The sequence below is a fragment of the Siniperca chuatsi genome, linkage group LG21 (assembly GCF_020085105.1).
Source record: "Siniperca chuatsi isolate FFG_IHB_CAS linkage group LG21, ASM2008510v1, whole genome shotgun sequence".
Taxonomy (NCBI): domain Eukaryota; kingdom Metazoa; phylum Chordata; class Actinopteri; order Centrarchiformes; family Sinipercidae; genus Siniperca; species Siniperca chuatsi.
The window spans coordinates 4,547,915-4,565,220 of record NC_058062.1 but is presented as its reverse complement, the minus strand read 5'-3'; the positions used below and the strand labels follow the sequence as shown (position 1 = coordinate 4,565,220).

Genomic DNA, 17,306 nt, shown 5'->3' with positions numbered 1-17,306 from the left:
TGTCTGTTAAAGATTATATGCCATTTAGTATTCTATGAAAAGTCAAAAATCAACAGAGCAAGTAAAACTTGTACTTTTAGGAATGCTTATACTGAATGTGATCCTTATACGTGATAACATATGACAGACAAATTAATATTTAGCATTGAATTTTGTTTGTCATTAAAACACAAACATACATAGTTGATTCCACATAGTAAAGATTAGGTCAAAGTTAATGAACACAATTGATGTTCCACTTTTTCACTTTATCCAAACCCTTCCATTGTCAAATGTAACCACACAAATCTTAGTAAAAAATAATTAAACGTCTGTTTGTAATCCACATTAATCATTTAACATATTATACAGTAACTTTATCATTATCTGTCCCTCCAGGTTATCAAGTCAGACACATTCAAGCACTTGAGGCACCTTGAGATCCTCCAGCTCTCGAAGAATCAGATCCGTCAGATTGAAGTCGGAGCATTCAATGGCCTCCCCAACCTCAACACACTGGAGCTCTTCGACAACCGCCTCACACTGGTGCCATCACATGCCTTTGAGTACCTCAGCAAGCTACGAGAGCTGTGGCTGCGCAACAACCCCATTGAGACTCTGCCAGGCTATGCCTTCCACCGTGTGCCCTCGCTACGTCGCCTGGACCTGGGTGAGCTCAAGAAGTTGGATTTCATCTCTGACGCAGCCTTTGTGGGCCTCATCAATCTACGATACCTGAACTTGGGCATGTGTGGGCTGAAGGACATTCCCAAACTGACGGCCCTCGTGCGTTTGGAGGAGCTGGAGCTGTCAGGAAACCGGCTGGAGATCATCCGACCTGGTTCCTTCCAGGGCCTGGTGTCTCTCCGCAAGCTGTGGCTCATGCACTCACAGGTGTCCGTCATTGAGCGCAATGCCTTTGATGACCTGAAAAACCTGGAAGAGCTCAACCTGTCCCATAACTCCCTGCACTCCTTGCCCCATGACCTCTTCACGCCCCTTCACCAGCTGGAGAGGGTACACCTTAACCACAACCCTTGGATCTGCAACTGTGATGTGCTTTGGCTTAGTTGGTGGTTGAAAGAGACGGTGCCCAGCAACACCACCTGCTGTGCCCGCTGCCATGCTCCCCCATTCTTAAAGGGCAAGTACATTGGAGAGCTTGACCAGAGCCACTTCACCTGCTATGCGCCTGTCATTGTGGAGCCACCTACAGACCTCAATGTCACTGAGGGTATGGCTGCTGAGCTCAAGTGTCGCACAAGCACCTCCACAACATCTGTCAACTGGATCACCCCTAATGGCACTTTAATGACCCATGGCTCTTACAGGGTGCGGATATCCGTCCTACATGATGGCACGCTCAACTTCACTAATGTCACTCTGCGTGACACAGGCCAGTACACCTGCATGGTCACCAATGCTGCTGGCAATACCACAGCAACTGCTGTCCTCAATGTCACTGCTGCTGATGCCAGTGTCAACTACACCTACTTTACAACAGTCACTGTGGAAACAGTGGAGACCCCAGGAGATGAAGAGTCTGCATTGGTAGCCATCAATGAGACCTTCATCCGTGTTCACTCTGGCCCCACTCCCTCAGGACACCTGTGGCCAGAAGGTGTTCCTACCACAGCCTCCTCTCTGTCAGCCGGCTGGTCCTCCTCCTCTCCTCGGGCCACCCGACCCACCTTCACTGTGCCCATCACTGAGCCAGGCTTCTCAGGCCTGGATGACGTAATGAAGACCACCAAGATCATCATTGGCTGCTTCGTAGCCATTACCTTCATGGCAGCTGTGATGCTGGTGGTCTTCTACAAGCTGAGGAAGCAGCATCAGCTGCATAAACACCACGGCCCTGCTCGTGCCATCGAGATCATCAATGTGGAGGATGAGCTGGGGGCCGGGGCCAGTGGTCGGGGCAGCGGCATCTCAGGAGGCTCCACCATGACGCAGAGTGGAAGCAGTGGAATAGGAGGGGGCCAGAGCCTCAGGCTGCACCACCCAGAGATAGTCAACCTGCCGAATCTGGCCCGATCAGAGCACCTCAACCACTACTACAAAACCCATCACTTCAACAACAACATGATGGGCCTGGGCATGGGCACAGGTTCTGGTATGGGCCTCAACAACAACAACAACCCCTCACCTTGCTCTCAGTCTCAAAACACATCCATGTCCTGTTCCCAGGTTCCAACCGCCACCAGCGGAGGAACACCCACAGGTGGCACCCTGCCCTCCCCTGTGCCCCTGCCCCAGTTGGGCCTCCACAGTTCTCTGAAAGGCCTTATGGGGAAAAGCCAGAATGAGCCCCTGCTTTTTAAGAGTGGCTCCAAGGAAAATGTGCAAGAGACTCAAATTTGAATAAAAGTGAGAGTGGAAGTAAGAGGTAAGAAAGAAGAGATGCTGGATAGAGACAGTGAGACAGAAAGAGCCTGTGAGACCAAGTATATGAGAGTGATTGTAGCCTACTGTCCTCATGGACAGATTCCAGAAAAGATTATATTTCACATAGTCACTGCTTTGTGTTGTCAATCTGTTGACAGAGAGAAGCAGATAGGAAGACTGAAGGAGACAGAGTAGGATATCTGATTAGCTCTAGTCCCACCAATAGCATCTGCACATACATTTCAACTAAATCAGACACCAACATATAAGATGTAAACCACAAACATCAGAATCATTCAGTTACCTGTGCAGCCTGCTATAGTCTTTGCCAAAGTCCAAGATCAAGCCAACTCTTTTCATTTGCATCCACAATCACAGTGGAAAGCTATGACTATACACATGTGAACCTCTCTAGGCTTTATACAGATTGCTTCGTATATTTCCAGACACATTCAGTGTATATATTTGGAGGGAGACATAATATTGGCCATTGAACATGTTGTCAGATTAGTGTTTGGCAGAGACACTGAAAAGCAAACAATGGTTTGGGTGAGCAGTACGGTCCCAGGTTTCCAGGAAGCACTAAAACAAAACAGAGAAAGCAAAATTAGAGCAGTGCAGCAATTCTGTCCAGGACACCAGTATCAGACTAGTACTTTGCAGGGAGACAGTACAACAATTGTTTTTTCAGAGTGGTTTCACTCTCACTTTCTCATTTTTTTCCCTTTTACACCTTACTGGCTACTGTCTTCTTTGAAGGAGGATAGAAACAGAGTGGTTTATCATGGGAGAAAAAAATCCCATGCCATAAAGGACAATGAGAGATATAAAAAGGACCGAAAGTACATATTATATATACCGTAAATATATTTTCATTCAAAGAAATAAATTATAAAGAATCTTTATCAAGCTTCTGACTGAAAACTACAACATCTGAAGAATATATAAAAAAATTAAAAAATACACTCAGCTGTTGTAGTGGTGGCACTCCCTTACAACTTTTCCAAACTTGGAACAAGATGGCTGCTCCGATTGTGCTGCTTAAGGACACATGTGGGAGAGTGGCATCCATTGAGAGGGAGCTAAAACAAAAACCTGGCAACGTGCTTGAGTAAATTTATTTTGGTCTTGACTTTTTTGTAGCCACACAAAGTGTTTTCCCTCTCCTGTCGCATTCACATAAACAGGGTCATTGGAGAAGGGAGATCTTTGCGCTCTACTACGAAAATATAAAATGCGACTACAGCACTTCATCATTTGGTATACAGTACAGCTATAGTATTAATAATAATGATCATAATGGTAATAATGATAAAAAGCTTTAGCTTTATTTGTCATAATGATCATTAAATGATCAGCAATATGTTACAGTATTTTACTGTACATGTTAAAAAGTTGCACATGCTAGTTTAGCATGCTCTCTAAAAACAAATTCTAGATTTGCTCAACATTCGGTTTCAACATATCAATGTTAGATTTATCACAATGATGATATGACATATTATTGTTATTATGTTATCATTATTATCATTCATATGACCATTGTTATTACTACTTGTGCCTACAAAAAGCTGAGAAGTACTTTTTTTCATTTGTATATGACACTGAAGTTGTTTTATGACTGATCCTGTTGGACTTCGGCTAATGAACGTCAGTGGGACGGACTCAGCGTGCCACAATGTGAACTCACACATGCATCAGCAGGAAATAACCTGGCCCTCAAAATGGCTTCCTCAGTCCAGCCCTCACTGACTTGTCTGCTCTGATGTCTGAAGCAGTCAGGACCCCTCATGTTGTCACGCATTAAAGACAGGACATGAACCTTTGATGAAGACTGCTCCTTTGCAGGGGATTATTTCACAACTGTATCTCAGTGTTATCGTGTATGGGTGGATTTCATGGCAGCAGGGAGCTAAATGGACGACAGGCATTGCCAAGCATTTTTAAAGGTAAGCGAAGCTCGTTCAGTGAAGGAGAAGGTGACATACAGTACAGTATACAGTGGTGGGTGAATTTTTTTCTAATGAAAAAGGACGATTAAATGAAAAAATATAGAACCTTATAGATCTCTTTTAAAAAACAAAATTATTATAAGTGTTTTTCATTTTGGGTTTTTATCTAGTTTGATTATTTTCAGTTTTTTTAAATCAAGTGTTATCTTTATTGTAATATTGTTATTGTTATTATAATTAGCTAATTACACTGGTTATAATTATGAGAGATGTTCTGTTAGCAGAGGTCACTTTGAAAATTAAAAAAACCTGGCACATAAAATGGCAGTTGAAGTCTGTGAAATTTGGTGGCTTTTTTTTCTTTTTGTTATAATCAACTTTAATTGTAGTATCACTGTTTGTATCCCTTTGGCTCTGCTTGAGATGAGACATAGCGAATGTGAAATGGTCAGCACTGGGTCCTTTTTTTCTGCACAGGGGGACAGGAAAGGCCCTGCTCTGGTTTACAAGCTCACTCACACTCGCTCTGTACTTTCCTGAATGTCATTGCCATCACAGTGTTCAGAGTGCGACTGCACTATGTCAACACCTCGTTGCCATGACTACACACTCAGACAAATGCGCCAAACGGCGTCACCATCGACGCCTCGTAAGGCACCCCGTGGCCCCTTGTCAGTCACGTTCCTTTTAGGTGCCATATCTCAACGAGCCAGCCAGTGTTCAGTGGTAGCAAATCAACCTGAGCATTGTACCCATGTCCTCGCATAAAATGCCCCCTCCTCCTCCCCTCCAGCCCCCCCAACCCTCAGCATCCTGCCATCAGGTTTCCCTGGCAACTGTTGCTGCTGCGACAGCCCTTATCACAGCGTCTTGATTTGGGTTGCGAATGCTAAACAGACAGGAGCAAACAGTATAGAATCTCAGCCATGTGTGCATGTACATCCATCTTAAAGATTCATCCTCATTTCCCTGTTAATGTATTTGATTTGTTTATACCAGCAACTATACTTCTTACACTACTGACTTTCTGTCAGTGAATCATGCGATTTACATGCCACTATCCCCTATGCATTTAATTTGCATTGGCCCCACACCATTGCTAAATGTATTTATGCACCCTACACTTGTGATTAACTCTCATACCCTGCATCAATCATTAACATATTCCTTTCCCAGCACAAGGGATCCATATTCCCCTCACAAGTTATTTACATATTCATCTGCCTCTGTGTGTGCAAATAACAGAGAAATGATCATGTGGGCATGCTTGTGGGTATGAGTGCGGTGTGTGTGTGTCAGTTTTATGTACATCAGTGGCTGAAAGCAAGGACTGTTACAAAAGCTATTTACCCCTAATTCCTCAGATACTGTGTGCCCTGCCTATCGCCTGTAGTAGCTCATCACTTTGGAAAGCATTGTGTAGCCCCTATAGCTCCTGTGAAGTGGCACAAACCAGAGGCCATGTTATTGAGGCTCTGTGTTAGAGAGAGCAGCGGTTGAGCTGGAGACACAAAGTCACAGTGCTGCAGTGTCTGAGTCACAGAGCACTGAACACACTCCCAACACTCTAATGGAAATGCTGTGTTTACTGTGCAGGAAGGGACCCGCTCGTTCACCCATTCAGGGAATAGGTGAAAAACACCAGAATATGGGTGTGTGTGTGTGTGTGTGTGTGTGTGTGTGTATTTTTGTGTGTGCAGCTCTGGATTATAAGATGCCTGTTGTACTGTTGTATAAGGCAATGAAATCAGGACATTTGAAGCGGTACACTGTTTATAGCAAAAGATGTTACACCATTGTTGATGCAATACTGCTCAGTGTGTGTGTGTGTGCACATGTGTGTGTGCGTGTTCAGGTGGGCTTATTCTAGCTAGGTTGTGTAAGGAGGGAAAGAGGGAGGAGGGGTGGTCAGACCTCCATTTTAAATCCCCAGTTCAAACCAGCTCTGTCTGTCTCCCTCTGCTTCAGGCTACTTTTATGATCCTCTCACTGACACTTAAAGTAAAAACAGGATTTTTTTTTTTCCGCTTAAGCAGCTCCCTCCTCTCTCTCTCTCTCTCTCTCTCTCTCTCTCTCTCTCTCTCTCTCTCTCTCTCTCTCTCTCTCTCTCTCTCTCTCTCTCGGGATAAACCAAACTGATGAAAGGTCTGTTCAATCAGGCCGAACTCTCCTTTCAACAGAACATCACCAGCATCTTGTAGCTCTTTGTCAATCTGCCACAACAAGTTGAGGGTCAAGGGTCAAGTCTAGTGGCAGCTTTCGTTTACCTCACATCTTCAGCCAGCTAATCAAGGTTAGCGTTCCCATTCTGGATTGTGCCATTTGTTTTTATTGTTTTGCCCCGACTAAGCTGTATATGAGAGTAACACCTGTTGGTGAAGCTTAAGTGATTTTTAATGTGCATTTTCAGTGGCTGTATTTATGGTTAATCGCTTTGACAGTGATGTGACTTTTAGCCATAATTGTAACGATGCACATGAAATGATTTGGGGCTGCTCTCTTATGGTGGGTGAGGTTTGTGTTATCACAGATATGAGGGCGATCCAGGTTCAGTCTGCTGCTCATTGTGACCAGCAGTGTTAGGAACTGTAGCCACACTTGCGCCGGTCCCTGAGGGCGTGTGTTGCACACATGTTAACCTCAGCACTACAAGCCCTGTGTGAGCTCCACACTGCTTAATTTCTTTTCTGTCACACTGCCTTTAAAAATAGCAGTGAAGCAACAGCAGAGCTCAATGCATTATTGATACACATGGTGTCAATGATGCATGTGCTTAGGCACCAGTGCTAATTTTCTCCCAGTTGCAGAGGCCAAAAGCATCAAACTGCTGTAATTTATATGCATCGTTATTGCTATTATTTTTCACATGGCCATCAAGACAGTCTGTGAGAGCAGAGCCAAATGTTGCAGCTTTCTCTCCTCACATGATGGCTGCTGTGATTTTGTTAAGTGCAGCAGTGTTTTGTGTGCCACTGTGTCACCGAGCCGCAGCAACAGCCCTATCTCACTATGCTTCGCTGTGCCTCTGCTGTGGGATGTTTGGCAGTCAGGGGCTGGTTTCATCACCATCACGCTGGTCTAAGGCCGATTTGATGGCACCAGTTTTTAGATGCCCGGGTCATTCTGTTCAGTCACGTTAGGAGAGAATGAAGAGCTTTTTTTGTCACTGCAATGTTGCTTCTGCTGGAGCTTGAGATGAGATGCGCACAGACATTTTTCTGTGTCATCACTGTGAAAACCCTGCCCTGAAGCCCCACTTATCAAACCTTACCACACACACAAGCATGTGCACATGCTGCACACACACCCACACACCCACACACACTCACTCACTGACACTGACTGACTGAGTGATTTATTGATTGAGGTGGAGCTTTCTTAAACAATTTGCAGCTGAGTGCAGTGGAGGTTAACATAAACCTCTCAACTGCTGCTATTGTGCTTCAGTTTACGTTTGTTTGCTTTATATCCTGTGAAGGTGTCCTTAATTTGAGAATGGCCGGGACATTAGCACATGGCTTATTTCCTTGTTGCCTTGGTAACTGTGTCTTTGGTCACAAGATGTCCGTTTTGGTCGTCTTGTGAGCTTTGAGCTATGTGGTGTTGGAGGGGGCTTGTCAGTGTGTGTGGGCTGTGATGTGAGAGTGATGAGTGGTGTCTCATCCCAGATGACTATCTCCTCTGTGTCACTCAGCTGGGGGTCAGCGGGCCTGTGAGCTGCAGCTCAGAAGAAAACTGAGAAAAATCCACACAGTCACTGAAATAGTCAAATGGGACACGCTCACAGCCCATGTAATTGTAAAGTACCGATTAATGGGAATAGTAAAGCCGGCGCGCTGCTTAACACAGAGCTTCTCATGAATGCTTTATAAAGGAGGATATCAGTGTCGTCATGTGAAAACCTTGTAACTTCAATTTTGAACATCAGTGGAGTGATTACATTTTTCTATTTGCACTGAGAAAACTCTACAGCCCTTGGTGCTGGTGAAACCCTTTCAAAACTCCATGGGGCAAAAATGTGTGCGCGGCAAGTTCAAAAGAAGGCCGTTTTTCTTAGATCCTGAAAAGCTGACATTTGGGACGATGCAAGGTTTTCACCCAACAGCGACCATATTGCTCTTTCAAATACATATTTGTGTTTTGAGAACAATCTGGGATGTTGCGGCTCGTGTCGGGATTTGGAAATATTCTTCTGGAGCAACTTCATGCCCTGGAGTGCTGAGGAAAACTCCCCTCCAGTTCTGTGATGTGTGTGGACTCAGGGACTTGTATTGGAATGTCCTGAACCATCCGTAACTATTAAAGGATGTGCTGAGCCAGCAGCTGTGCTCCTCTCAGGGGACAGGCTCACAGTTAAGTTTCCAAACGTACATTCCCCCCAATCCACAGCAGCCCGGCTCCCAGATTTACTGTTTATGGGCACCTTGGCTCGGCATCATAATCACACTCTGCTGTGTCTGATGTTTGTTTGAAGCTGGGCGGGGGCCATAGAGTACATTTCAACGCTTTGAAGTGTAAATTCAGGTCTGGCTGGAGCACCGTATGGAGGGCATGAGGAGATAACAACAGCCATATGGATATAAGCTGGTGGTTTGATAATGGAGCTGTCTAACCCATATCTGTCTGCTGAGGTGACAGAGGCCCAGGAGGATGTGAGGTCAAACCCAGACCGGACGTCAACAGCGAGGGTCAGAAGTTGTCTGGGCTCAGCGAGGTGAAGCCAGAGCAGCAATGAGCCATGACCCAGATAAGCCACCCCAGCTGAGCTTTGAATCAGATCTGCAACATCCTCCCAGTGAAATAAGTTTTAAATAAAGCAGGAAGCAGTTGTAAACAGTCATCAATATGAAATAAACTTTTACTGGAGATATTGATTTTTCTTTACCCTTTTTTGTCTCCACCCCCACATGTCAGCCAGTGAGGCATGCTGCTTTTCTCATTGGTGCTGATTTATTTATCCGGTCTGGCCCTTAATACCCTCATTTCATGTCTGTTCTCATTTCGGCTCCCAGTCTATGTGACACCAACCTCACAAGTTATATTTTTACCCCTGATGCTCATGAATGGCTACGAGTGACATTCAGCAGGCACGACAGCGGCCTCCGTTGTGCTCAAGCTGCAGTGCTTCTGTGCGGCCCATCATGGCTGCGCCATGTTTACCAGGCTCAGTCGGCAGTAGAGCCTGCTTACCACACAACAGCCTCTGTCGCCTCAGGCCTCCCCACCCTCTGAGCCCAAAGGAAATAGAGTGACAAGGGAGGACAGGGCAGACAGAAATAGAGAAAGAGAAAGGAGAGAGAGATTGAAAAGAGACAAGGATGACATGAGGAATGAAAGATGACACTGAGAGACATCCTGTCACTCCATATCTATGTAGGTTTTAGTCTACATGTGCGAGTGTGTTTGCATGTGTGTACATGATTGTAATACGTCATACACACACAGAGGCCCCAGCCATGCGCTCTCAGTGTCTGTTTGTGTAATATCTGGCATAAGTATGCATATTTATGCATACGTCCGAGTGGGTTGCGTGCGTATTTGTGTGCACTCGAGTGTGCACGGTATCCGTGTTTGTGTATCTTTGTGTGGCAGAGATAAAGACATGAAGGAGGAAGGGCTGCCGTGGTGCTTATATGTCACCCAGCACTGGAGGGGAAATGACTCCTCTCTGTCCCCGACCCAGGGGAGGAAGAGGAGGAGCATGGCTGACTTCTCCTGCTTCTCTGCCTTTTTCTCACCCTCTCCTTCAGAAATGTAGCTAAAGTCTCAGTCATGGCCTCTCCCTCTCTCTCTCTCTGAGTCACACACACATACTTGTATCGTTCGCTTGCTCACGGGAGTACGTCTCGCATTATCCCCCTTTCCTCCTCTTGTGCTTCTCATCTCCTTAACCCTCCTGTTCCCCTCCTCCGCTCTTCTCTATCTACCTCACGCTTCCTCTTTCACCCCTCCCACCTTCTGCTTCTGTCACTTCACTTCAACTTGTGATTCTGTATTAACCCCTTGATCCACACAAACACACCCACACACACACACACACACACTCTCCCACGCTCTCGTTAGCCCCCTGCACCACTCCAATCCCCTCTCAGGAAAATCAAAATCAAACCCAACAACAAACCAAGGCTTCTGATATTTCCTTCCCTCTGTTCAATTAAACATGGCCGCCATCTGCTTCTTTGTTTCGCTTCGGCTTCTCTTCTGCAATATTGACTATGGTTGTTCTTGTGATTGTTTCTTAAGACTGTGTTTTAACCTGTTATAACCACAGATGTACGTATTAACACTGGAGGAACCTGTCACGGGGGTGTGTGTCTGTTTGTATGTGTGTGTGTGGTATCGAGAGTGTGTGTATGCGTGGAGGAGGGTGGATTTGTTCTGCTTCAAGGTTCTGTGCCAAATCTTTTTCAGAACATTCAGTCTCTGTTCATGTGCCATATTGAGAAATTTATGAAATAAAAATAACGTTTTTTCACAAAATGCAAAGTGAGATTGGGGTGCTTATTTTTGACTGTAGGTCTATTAACTTAAATCATCAAGACAGAAAACAAGTGGAAGACCAAGTGCCAAATCGCTAGAGCACAACAGCAACAAACCTTGTTTATCTGCACGTTATTTTGCCTCCATGTGTGTGTGAATGAACTTCTCTGAATTCTTGATGTGCATTTTTTTCCACATTGCTGTTATTTTCCCAGAGAGCCTCTTCTTCCTTCAGTCAGCATCAGTTTTTTCTCAGTGTGCCGCAGCAGTGTTGCAGAGTGTGTGTGAGTGTTTTGAAGGCATTGTGTCAGTGTGTTAAAGCTGATTTGACACTGAGGCTGTGGACCGGCTGGCTGCAAGGTGTGTATTGTGACCCAAGCGGCTGACCTACGCCTGCGCCCCACGTCTGCCCGTATGCGTGTCTTTGTGTTCATGTGGGTGCATGTCTGTGTGTGTATATGTGTGTGTGTGTGTGTTATTCGTGGGATGTTGTTTAGCCTGCAGTGAACACTTAGCTTGTGCTGGCTGAGGGTTTGCCAAAAGGTCAGCTTCTGAATGCTACTGACTCAGGGTTACAATTATTGGCTTACCGTGTGTGTGTGTGTTTGTGTGTGTGTGTGTGTGTGTGTGTGTGTGTGTGTGTGTTATATATGTGTGTGTGGGTGCAGGATGGGGTTGTTGGGGTGGGTTAACATCGATTCATTTTGTCTTATAAGTGATTCTCCTGTAACGTTTGAGGAATAAATTGTTTTATTCAACTATTTTAATATCACAGCTCTGGCAGTTAACTGCCTGTCGATTGGCAACAAAGGCATTGAGCTCTGGAAGTGTTAGATGTTATTTCAGTGAAGTGCCTTTCCAAACCTATCACTAAACTTTGCTGCAAACCTGCTGACAGCTGAGCACAAATAATGATAGAAAGCAGATTTACTGTATGCGTGTGTGCGTGTGTGTGCCCTCACAAGCAGAACTCAGTGTCCTCATGGGGACAATGTACAATATTAAAAATGTACAGTTTTAAACTGTTCAATAATGTAATGTGGAATGAAACAAAATCAATGATTCTCAGCCAAAGCTGTAGACATAAGACTTGATTTGGCCTTGAATGCTGTGAGACTTGACTTACTTAAGACGTGAGTGACTAAAGATTTGACTGGACTTGAAGGCAAAAACATTCAGGTCTTGAAGTTTTGAATATTAAATAGTTAGGCCTACCCAGTGAAAGCACTATGTCTCAGGTATGTAACAAGACTAAGAGTCTATGGCCCTAACGGCTCTGTGAGGCTGCACTAATGCATAGCAGTGCTTCGAACTAACATGCTGATGTTTACCATGTTTACCATCTTAGCTTAGAGTCTTAGCATGCTAACATTTAATAATTAGCACTAAACACAAGGTACAGCTTATCTTTAGTTTTATTTGGTCATAAACCAAAGTATTGGTCAAAGTGACATTTTGTCCAGATGATGGCACTAGATGAAGAGGGGGATATAAATATGTGTAGTTAAGACATTTCACTCAAAACCACAAATGTGAACCACATGGTGGCGCTAGACGAAAAGTAAGGGGATCACCAAAGTAAATACGATTCATTCTCTGAGGACCATGGAAGTCTCAACAGAAATTCATGACAATCCATCACATAGTTGTTGAGATATTTCAGTCTGGACTAATGTGACAGCCCGACCAACATTGCCATCCCTAGAGCCATGCCGCTTAGCATGGCCAAAAATCCCAATTAAAATAGTTTTGAAAGGAAAATGTTCAAATGACTTGCAATGTGAAGACTGGTTACTTGACACTTGGCCCCAAAAGACTCTAAAACATGCCAAAAACTAATAATTTATTGCATGATGTTTCATCCTTACTTGGTTACTTTTCCATTAAAAGCTATACAATAAACAAGTTATCCTACATTTATAAACTGTACTGAACTACATTACCTATAACTATTTTAAATCATGTATACAATTGTTTATGTCTACTGCATAAACATACCTGTTTCCTTCCTAACAGCTTTTAAATGTAAACCAGGAAGCTTATTTTTTTTCAAAGCTGGTAATCTAGCAATTTAGCTTTTCTTTTTTCTCCAAAAATTCAGTAAATTCTGTAATCAGATTATTGTAATCCAGTTATACATTATGTATTACTCCTCCAGCCTTTGTGTGGGTGTGTGCATGAAAAGCAGCAGCTAAAAAATGAAAATGTCCTGTTTTGCATGTCTGCACACAGTCCATGTTAAAGCATACAAGTTTGAATTGCATGAACATCATGTAATTTGTATTACCATATTTAAAAAAAAGTGTGATATGTTCTCTGCATGGGTGCATGAGCTTCAGTGCATGCTGGAAGGTTATCAGTAAGTGGAAAATGCAAGTGCTCTTTCTACAGGAGACATGTGTTGGATCTTCAAAATGCTGATGCGACACCACCTCCGTTCGCATACATGCTATCCAGGGTGCAGTCCACGGTCGCGCTGAATAGATTATGCAAAACCACCTAACAATTCTCATTTTCACCTCACCGGCACTAGTATCTACATGACTCAAGGGTAAAGCAGCAAGTGCGTACTTAAGATTGGAACAGACTGCAGTGAGGCTAAAGCATGCAACTCCATCACAATGCTCTATTTCTCTCTCAGCTCTAGTTAGGTTTAAATAGTTGTGATTGAAGGTGGGGGTAAAAAAAAAAAAAAGCTGGCGAAAGGACAGGTGGGGGAGTCCTAACGATGAGCAGCAAACAAGTTTCGGTTTTCTGCCTCCCCTTCTCTTGAAAAGGCCAATTCTTTCAGTTGGCTAGAATCTAAGTGATTTCTCCCCCTGCTTCTCCCCTTCTGGGGCCTGTCGCATGTCACTCTCCTCCTCGCTGCCATTTGTCTCTGGTTTTCTGCTCTGGTGCTCATGCTGCGTTGGCGTTTGTGTCTTCGGCGTGGTTACTCTGGGAGGTGAGCTTCGTCCGGAGTTCAAGGCTGGCATTAGTCCTGGTTGGGAAGGTCAGAGCCAGAAATGTGCCTGTCTTCTTTAATTCAGTCTCGTGTGATGAACAGTCCATGTCACCCTTCCATAGACTCCACCCGCTCTTCCTCTCACCACTCTCCTGTTCTGCAGTGATACAGTTGTAAAGTGTAACCTTGGAGACAGGGGCTAATCATCCATCCCATAGCTACCCTTTCAATCCTTCTCCCTCCACCTCAACACCTTGCTGTCTCTTTACACCTCTCCTCCTTGCCTTCGCCTCCCACCTCTTCTCCACCTTTTACCTCCTCTTCACCGCAACAGGCTATTTAGGAATTTCATTGGGTTTACAGTATTTTCTCAATCATCTGCCTACCTCCCCTTTCTCCTTTTCCCCCCTCATCCTCCCCTCTCTTTGTTTGTCCTGTGGAAGGACGTTTGTTTTCCTGTGGGGGTAGAGAGGAATCGACATTGAGAGATGAGTTATTGATTAGAAAGCAGGTTGCAGGGGAGAGGTAATGCGACTCAGAAAGAGAGAGAGAGAGAGAGAGAGAAAGTGAAGACAGGATGACACGTACAACCTATGACACATCCTGCATACTGTATCAAGGCAGCATACCCACGCATGCCAATGTAACATATGTGCAATGTGGTGTGTACACGCTGTTACATGCACATGTGATTAAAGGTGACACAAATTGTCGCTGTTGTGTGAAAATCTTTTCAATTCAGATTAAAAAACAGATTAAGGGATACCTGGTTGTCTGTCTGTGGGTGGAGAAAACAACAACCCATCAGGCTCTTAAAAAACTGATTTTGCTTCACTTAAAGTGATCATGAATCCTTAATTTTGATTAGTTTTTAGGTTTTTTTTATTGTTTTAGGAGTGTCAGTGGGAGGAGACCAAAATTAGTTTGCAGGTAATTGATTGCCCTTTCAACAAACCAACAGATGTTTGACATTCACTGAGACCTCTAAATGAACCCTTTTTAGATGACTAGATGAACATACCAGTCTTTTTTAGCTTTTTCAGCTATTCAGGAAATGTTGGCAAATTTCACCTAAACTATTCCCCCAATTCATCTGAATAGATTTGAGTTGATAAATAGGATGTACAGTTGGTAAATCCTGATTAATTTCAGATCTGCAATGCCTAGTTTAAGAAGCATGTTCATGTGTTCAGGAGTTGAGATGCAGTGAGTTGGTGCTCAGTTCAAACTCAAAATCCTTTGCTGCTGGTTGTTGATATAAACCACTATCCATAATTTGCTGATTTGTCACACTTAGCTGCCAGGAATCGATTCTCAGTGGATGTTTTCCGGACTAAAATCTTTTTTGCGAAAATTTCAGAGATTCAGGGTAGCTTTGCACGGCTATGCATGTTGGTCAAGCTCAAAACAAGGCCGTTTATTTCAATTCCTGAAAGGCAACACACAGGGGATACTATTTTCCACCTGACTGTGACACATTTTAACTGCACTGTTAAACCCACCATAACATAATGAAAAACCTACACACTTGGGCCACATGTGGCTCACATGAAAGGGCAGGAATGACACCAGTAGTTTTGCAGTTAGACCGAGCAGAGAATATGTCATCCCAGGAGAAGGTAAAAAAAAATCCAGCAAACAACACAAGATCTAATTTATAACAAGGATTTACCCAGGGACACTATTTCATGCACAGCTATCCATGAAGAGATGTCTTTTTTTCCCTGAGAGCAATCATATGTTCTGTCAGACACTGGTGGAGGCATCAACATAACACCAGTCCACCAGCCAACGTGTGTGAGTGTGTGTGCAGTAAATACAGCTCTTTTAGGAAGTGCCAGAACCTTCTTTGTGGTGCACAGTGTTTGCAGCATGTTAACTTGTGATATGACGCTATCACAGTCTGGACCCTGCCGATGGGCTCACATCCATGCATCCGTTTCCATAGAGCTATTCAAATCCTGACATCCGACAGGACTCTGACAAAGGAGATGAGAGTGTTTCAGCCGGCCGGATTGCAGCCTGCTATCTCGGATAATTGTCTCTGATATTCAGCATTCCAGACTAGAGCAGAACAACCAGGAGACAATCTGTACAAACAAACACGATGCGATTATGAATGCATTATCATCCAACAGACAGGCAATCAACACGCAATGACTTGTCGCGCAACCCTGCTGAATTAAGAGTCCTCTCAGGTTTCTTACACACTGGAGATGATTGACATGCAAACAGAAGCTGCTTGTATAGAGTAGAGTCAGCCTCGCCTCACCCCTCCCACCCTCATCCCCAACTTGCTCTTACTCTTCGCTCTGTGTCTCTTGGTTACATAAAGGTGCTGTGTTTCCCCAAGGTGAATTGACTTGCTCGATGATGCACACCGAGACGTGATTGTGCACTTGTAGTACACAAAATCCATGTACTGTGCGCTGTGCAACCTTCGCTCATGCACATGGTCACTGCTGCCACCACTCCCTTCCATCCCTATGCTGCAGCGCTAAACGATTCAAGTAGTTGCGGTAATGACTTGAGGCAAGGAGGCAATGGTTGAATCTCTCTCTCTCTCTTTCTCTCTCAGTCTCATCAGTGTCTTCAATCCATCGATTAGCTACAGAGGAGTACCGACAGGCAGCAGCCACTGCGGTCCTGCAGGATTGCCTGTGTGTGTTTGTGTGTGTGTGTTGGCCCTCGAGTGTGAACAACAGATAGGGATACAGACAGCAGACACGGGGGCAGAGCCTGCAGTCGTGCACACCTATGCGAGGGAGTGCGAGAGCCTTATTTACTCCACTACCTGGTTTATTGAGTCAACCCCCTCAGTCAGGCTCTAATGCAGCTGCCTGCCTGCCTGCCTGCCTGCCTGCCCCCTCGGCTCAGCTGCCTCTGCCACCGCCGCATGCTAAGTCCCTAGGCTTTAGCAATGCTTGTGCCTGCATTTGGGTGCAACCACAAAAGCACACTCTTCTGCACGTGCAAGCGTCGTTGACCATGCAGGGGCACGCCACCCCCGCGCGTACCACACAAACTGGACCTGTGTACGCATGGGCCGATGGTAGCAGCAGTGGTGTCTAATGAGACAACATTATTTATAGTCCGGTGTGACAGCAGCGGCCTCACCATTAGACTGATAATGAGTCACTGGGATATTGATGGATGCTTGTCTATATTGGTATTCACCAAGGAACCGGTGCCACTTCTCTGGGTTGCCGTGGATACCAACGTTGCCTGCTAAATGACCCAATAATAATAATGATAACAATGACAGCACTATGTGGAGATTGAGTTTTAAAACCACAGGGAGAAGGACGCCGGCCGGAGCGTGAGAGTAATGAGGATGGAAAGAGAGCGATACAAATGAAAAGAGGGAAATAAATATGGGAGGGAGGAGGGGGGTGGGGGGCGGTGTTGTGTCAGGAGTTTGGGTTGGGTGGGGGGGCAGAGCGAGGGGGAAAAACACACAATTGATGATCAGTGAAGTAGCATTAGCATTGTTCACACATCCCCAGCCTCTCCCCCCACCCAACCACCCCCTTACTCTTGCGGCCTCTCTTTCTTTCTTGCTG

At 44.8% G+C, this 17,306-nt stretch overlaps 1 protein-coding gene across 4 annotated transcripts in view; it reads left to right on the top strand.

Annotated features, from left to right (window-relative positions):
• The window catches only part of lrrc4ba (leucine rich repeat containing 4Ba), a 37,227-nt gene extending 26,422 nt beyond the window's left edge, over window positions 1-10,805 (top strand). For all 4 annotated transcript variants that reach the window (XM_044181878.1, XM_044181881.1, XM_044181879.1 and 1 more), the window contains one exon: window positions 379-10,805. In XM_044181878.1, the coding sequence (XP_044037813.1) occupies window positions 379-2,343 (1,965 nt within the window). In that variant the 3' untranslated portion in view covers window positions 2,344-10,805. The remainder of the gene's footprint in view (window positions 1-378) is intronic.
• Window positions 10,806-17,306: the final 6,501 nt, after the last annotated feature.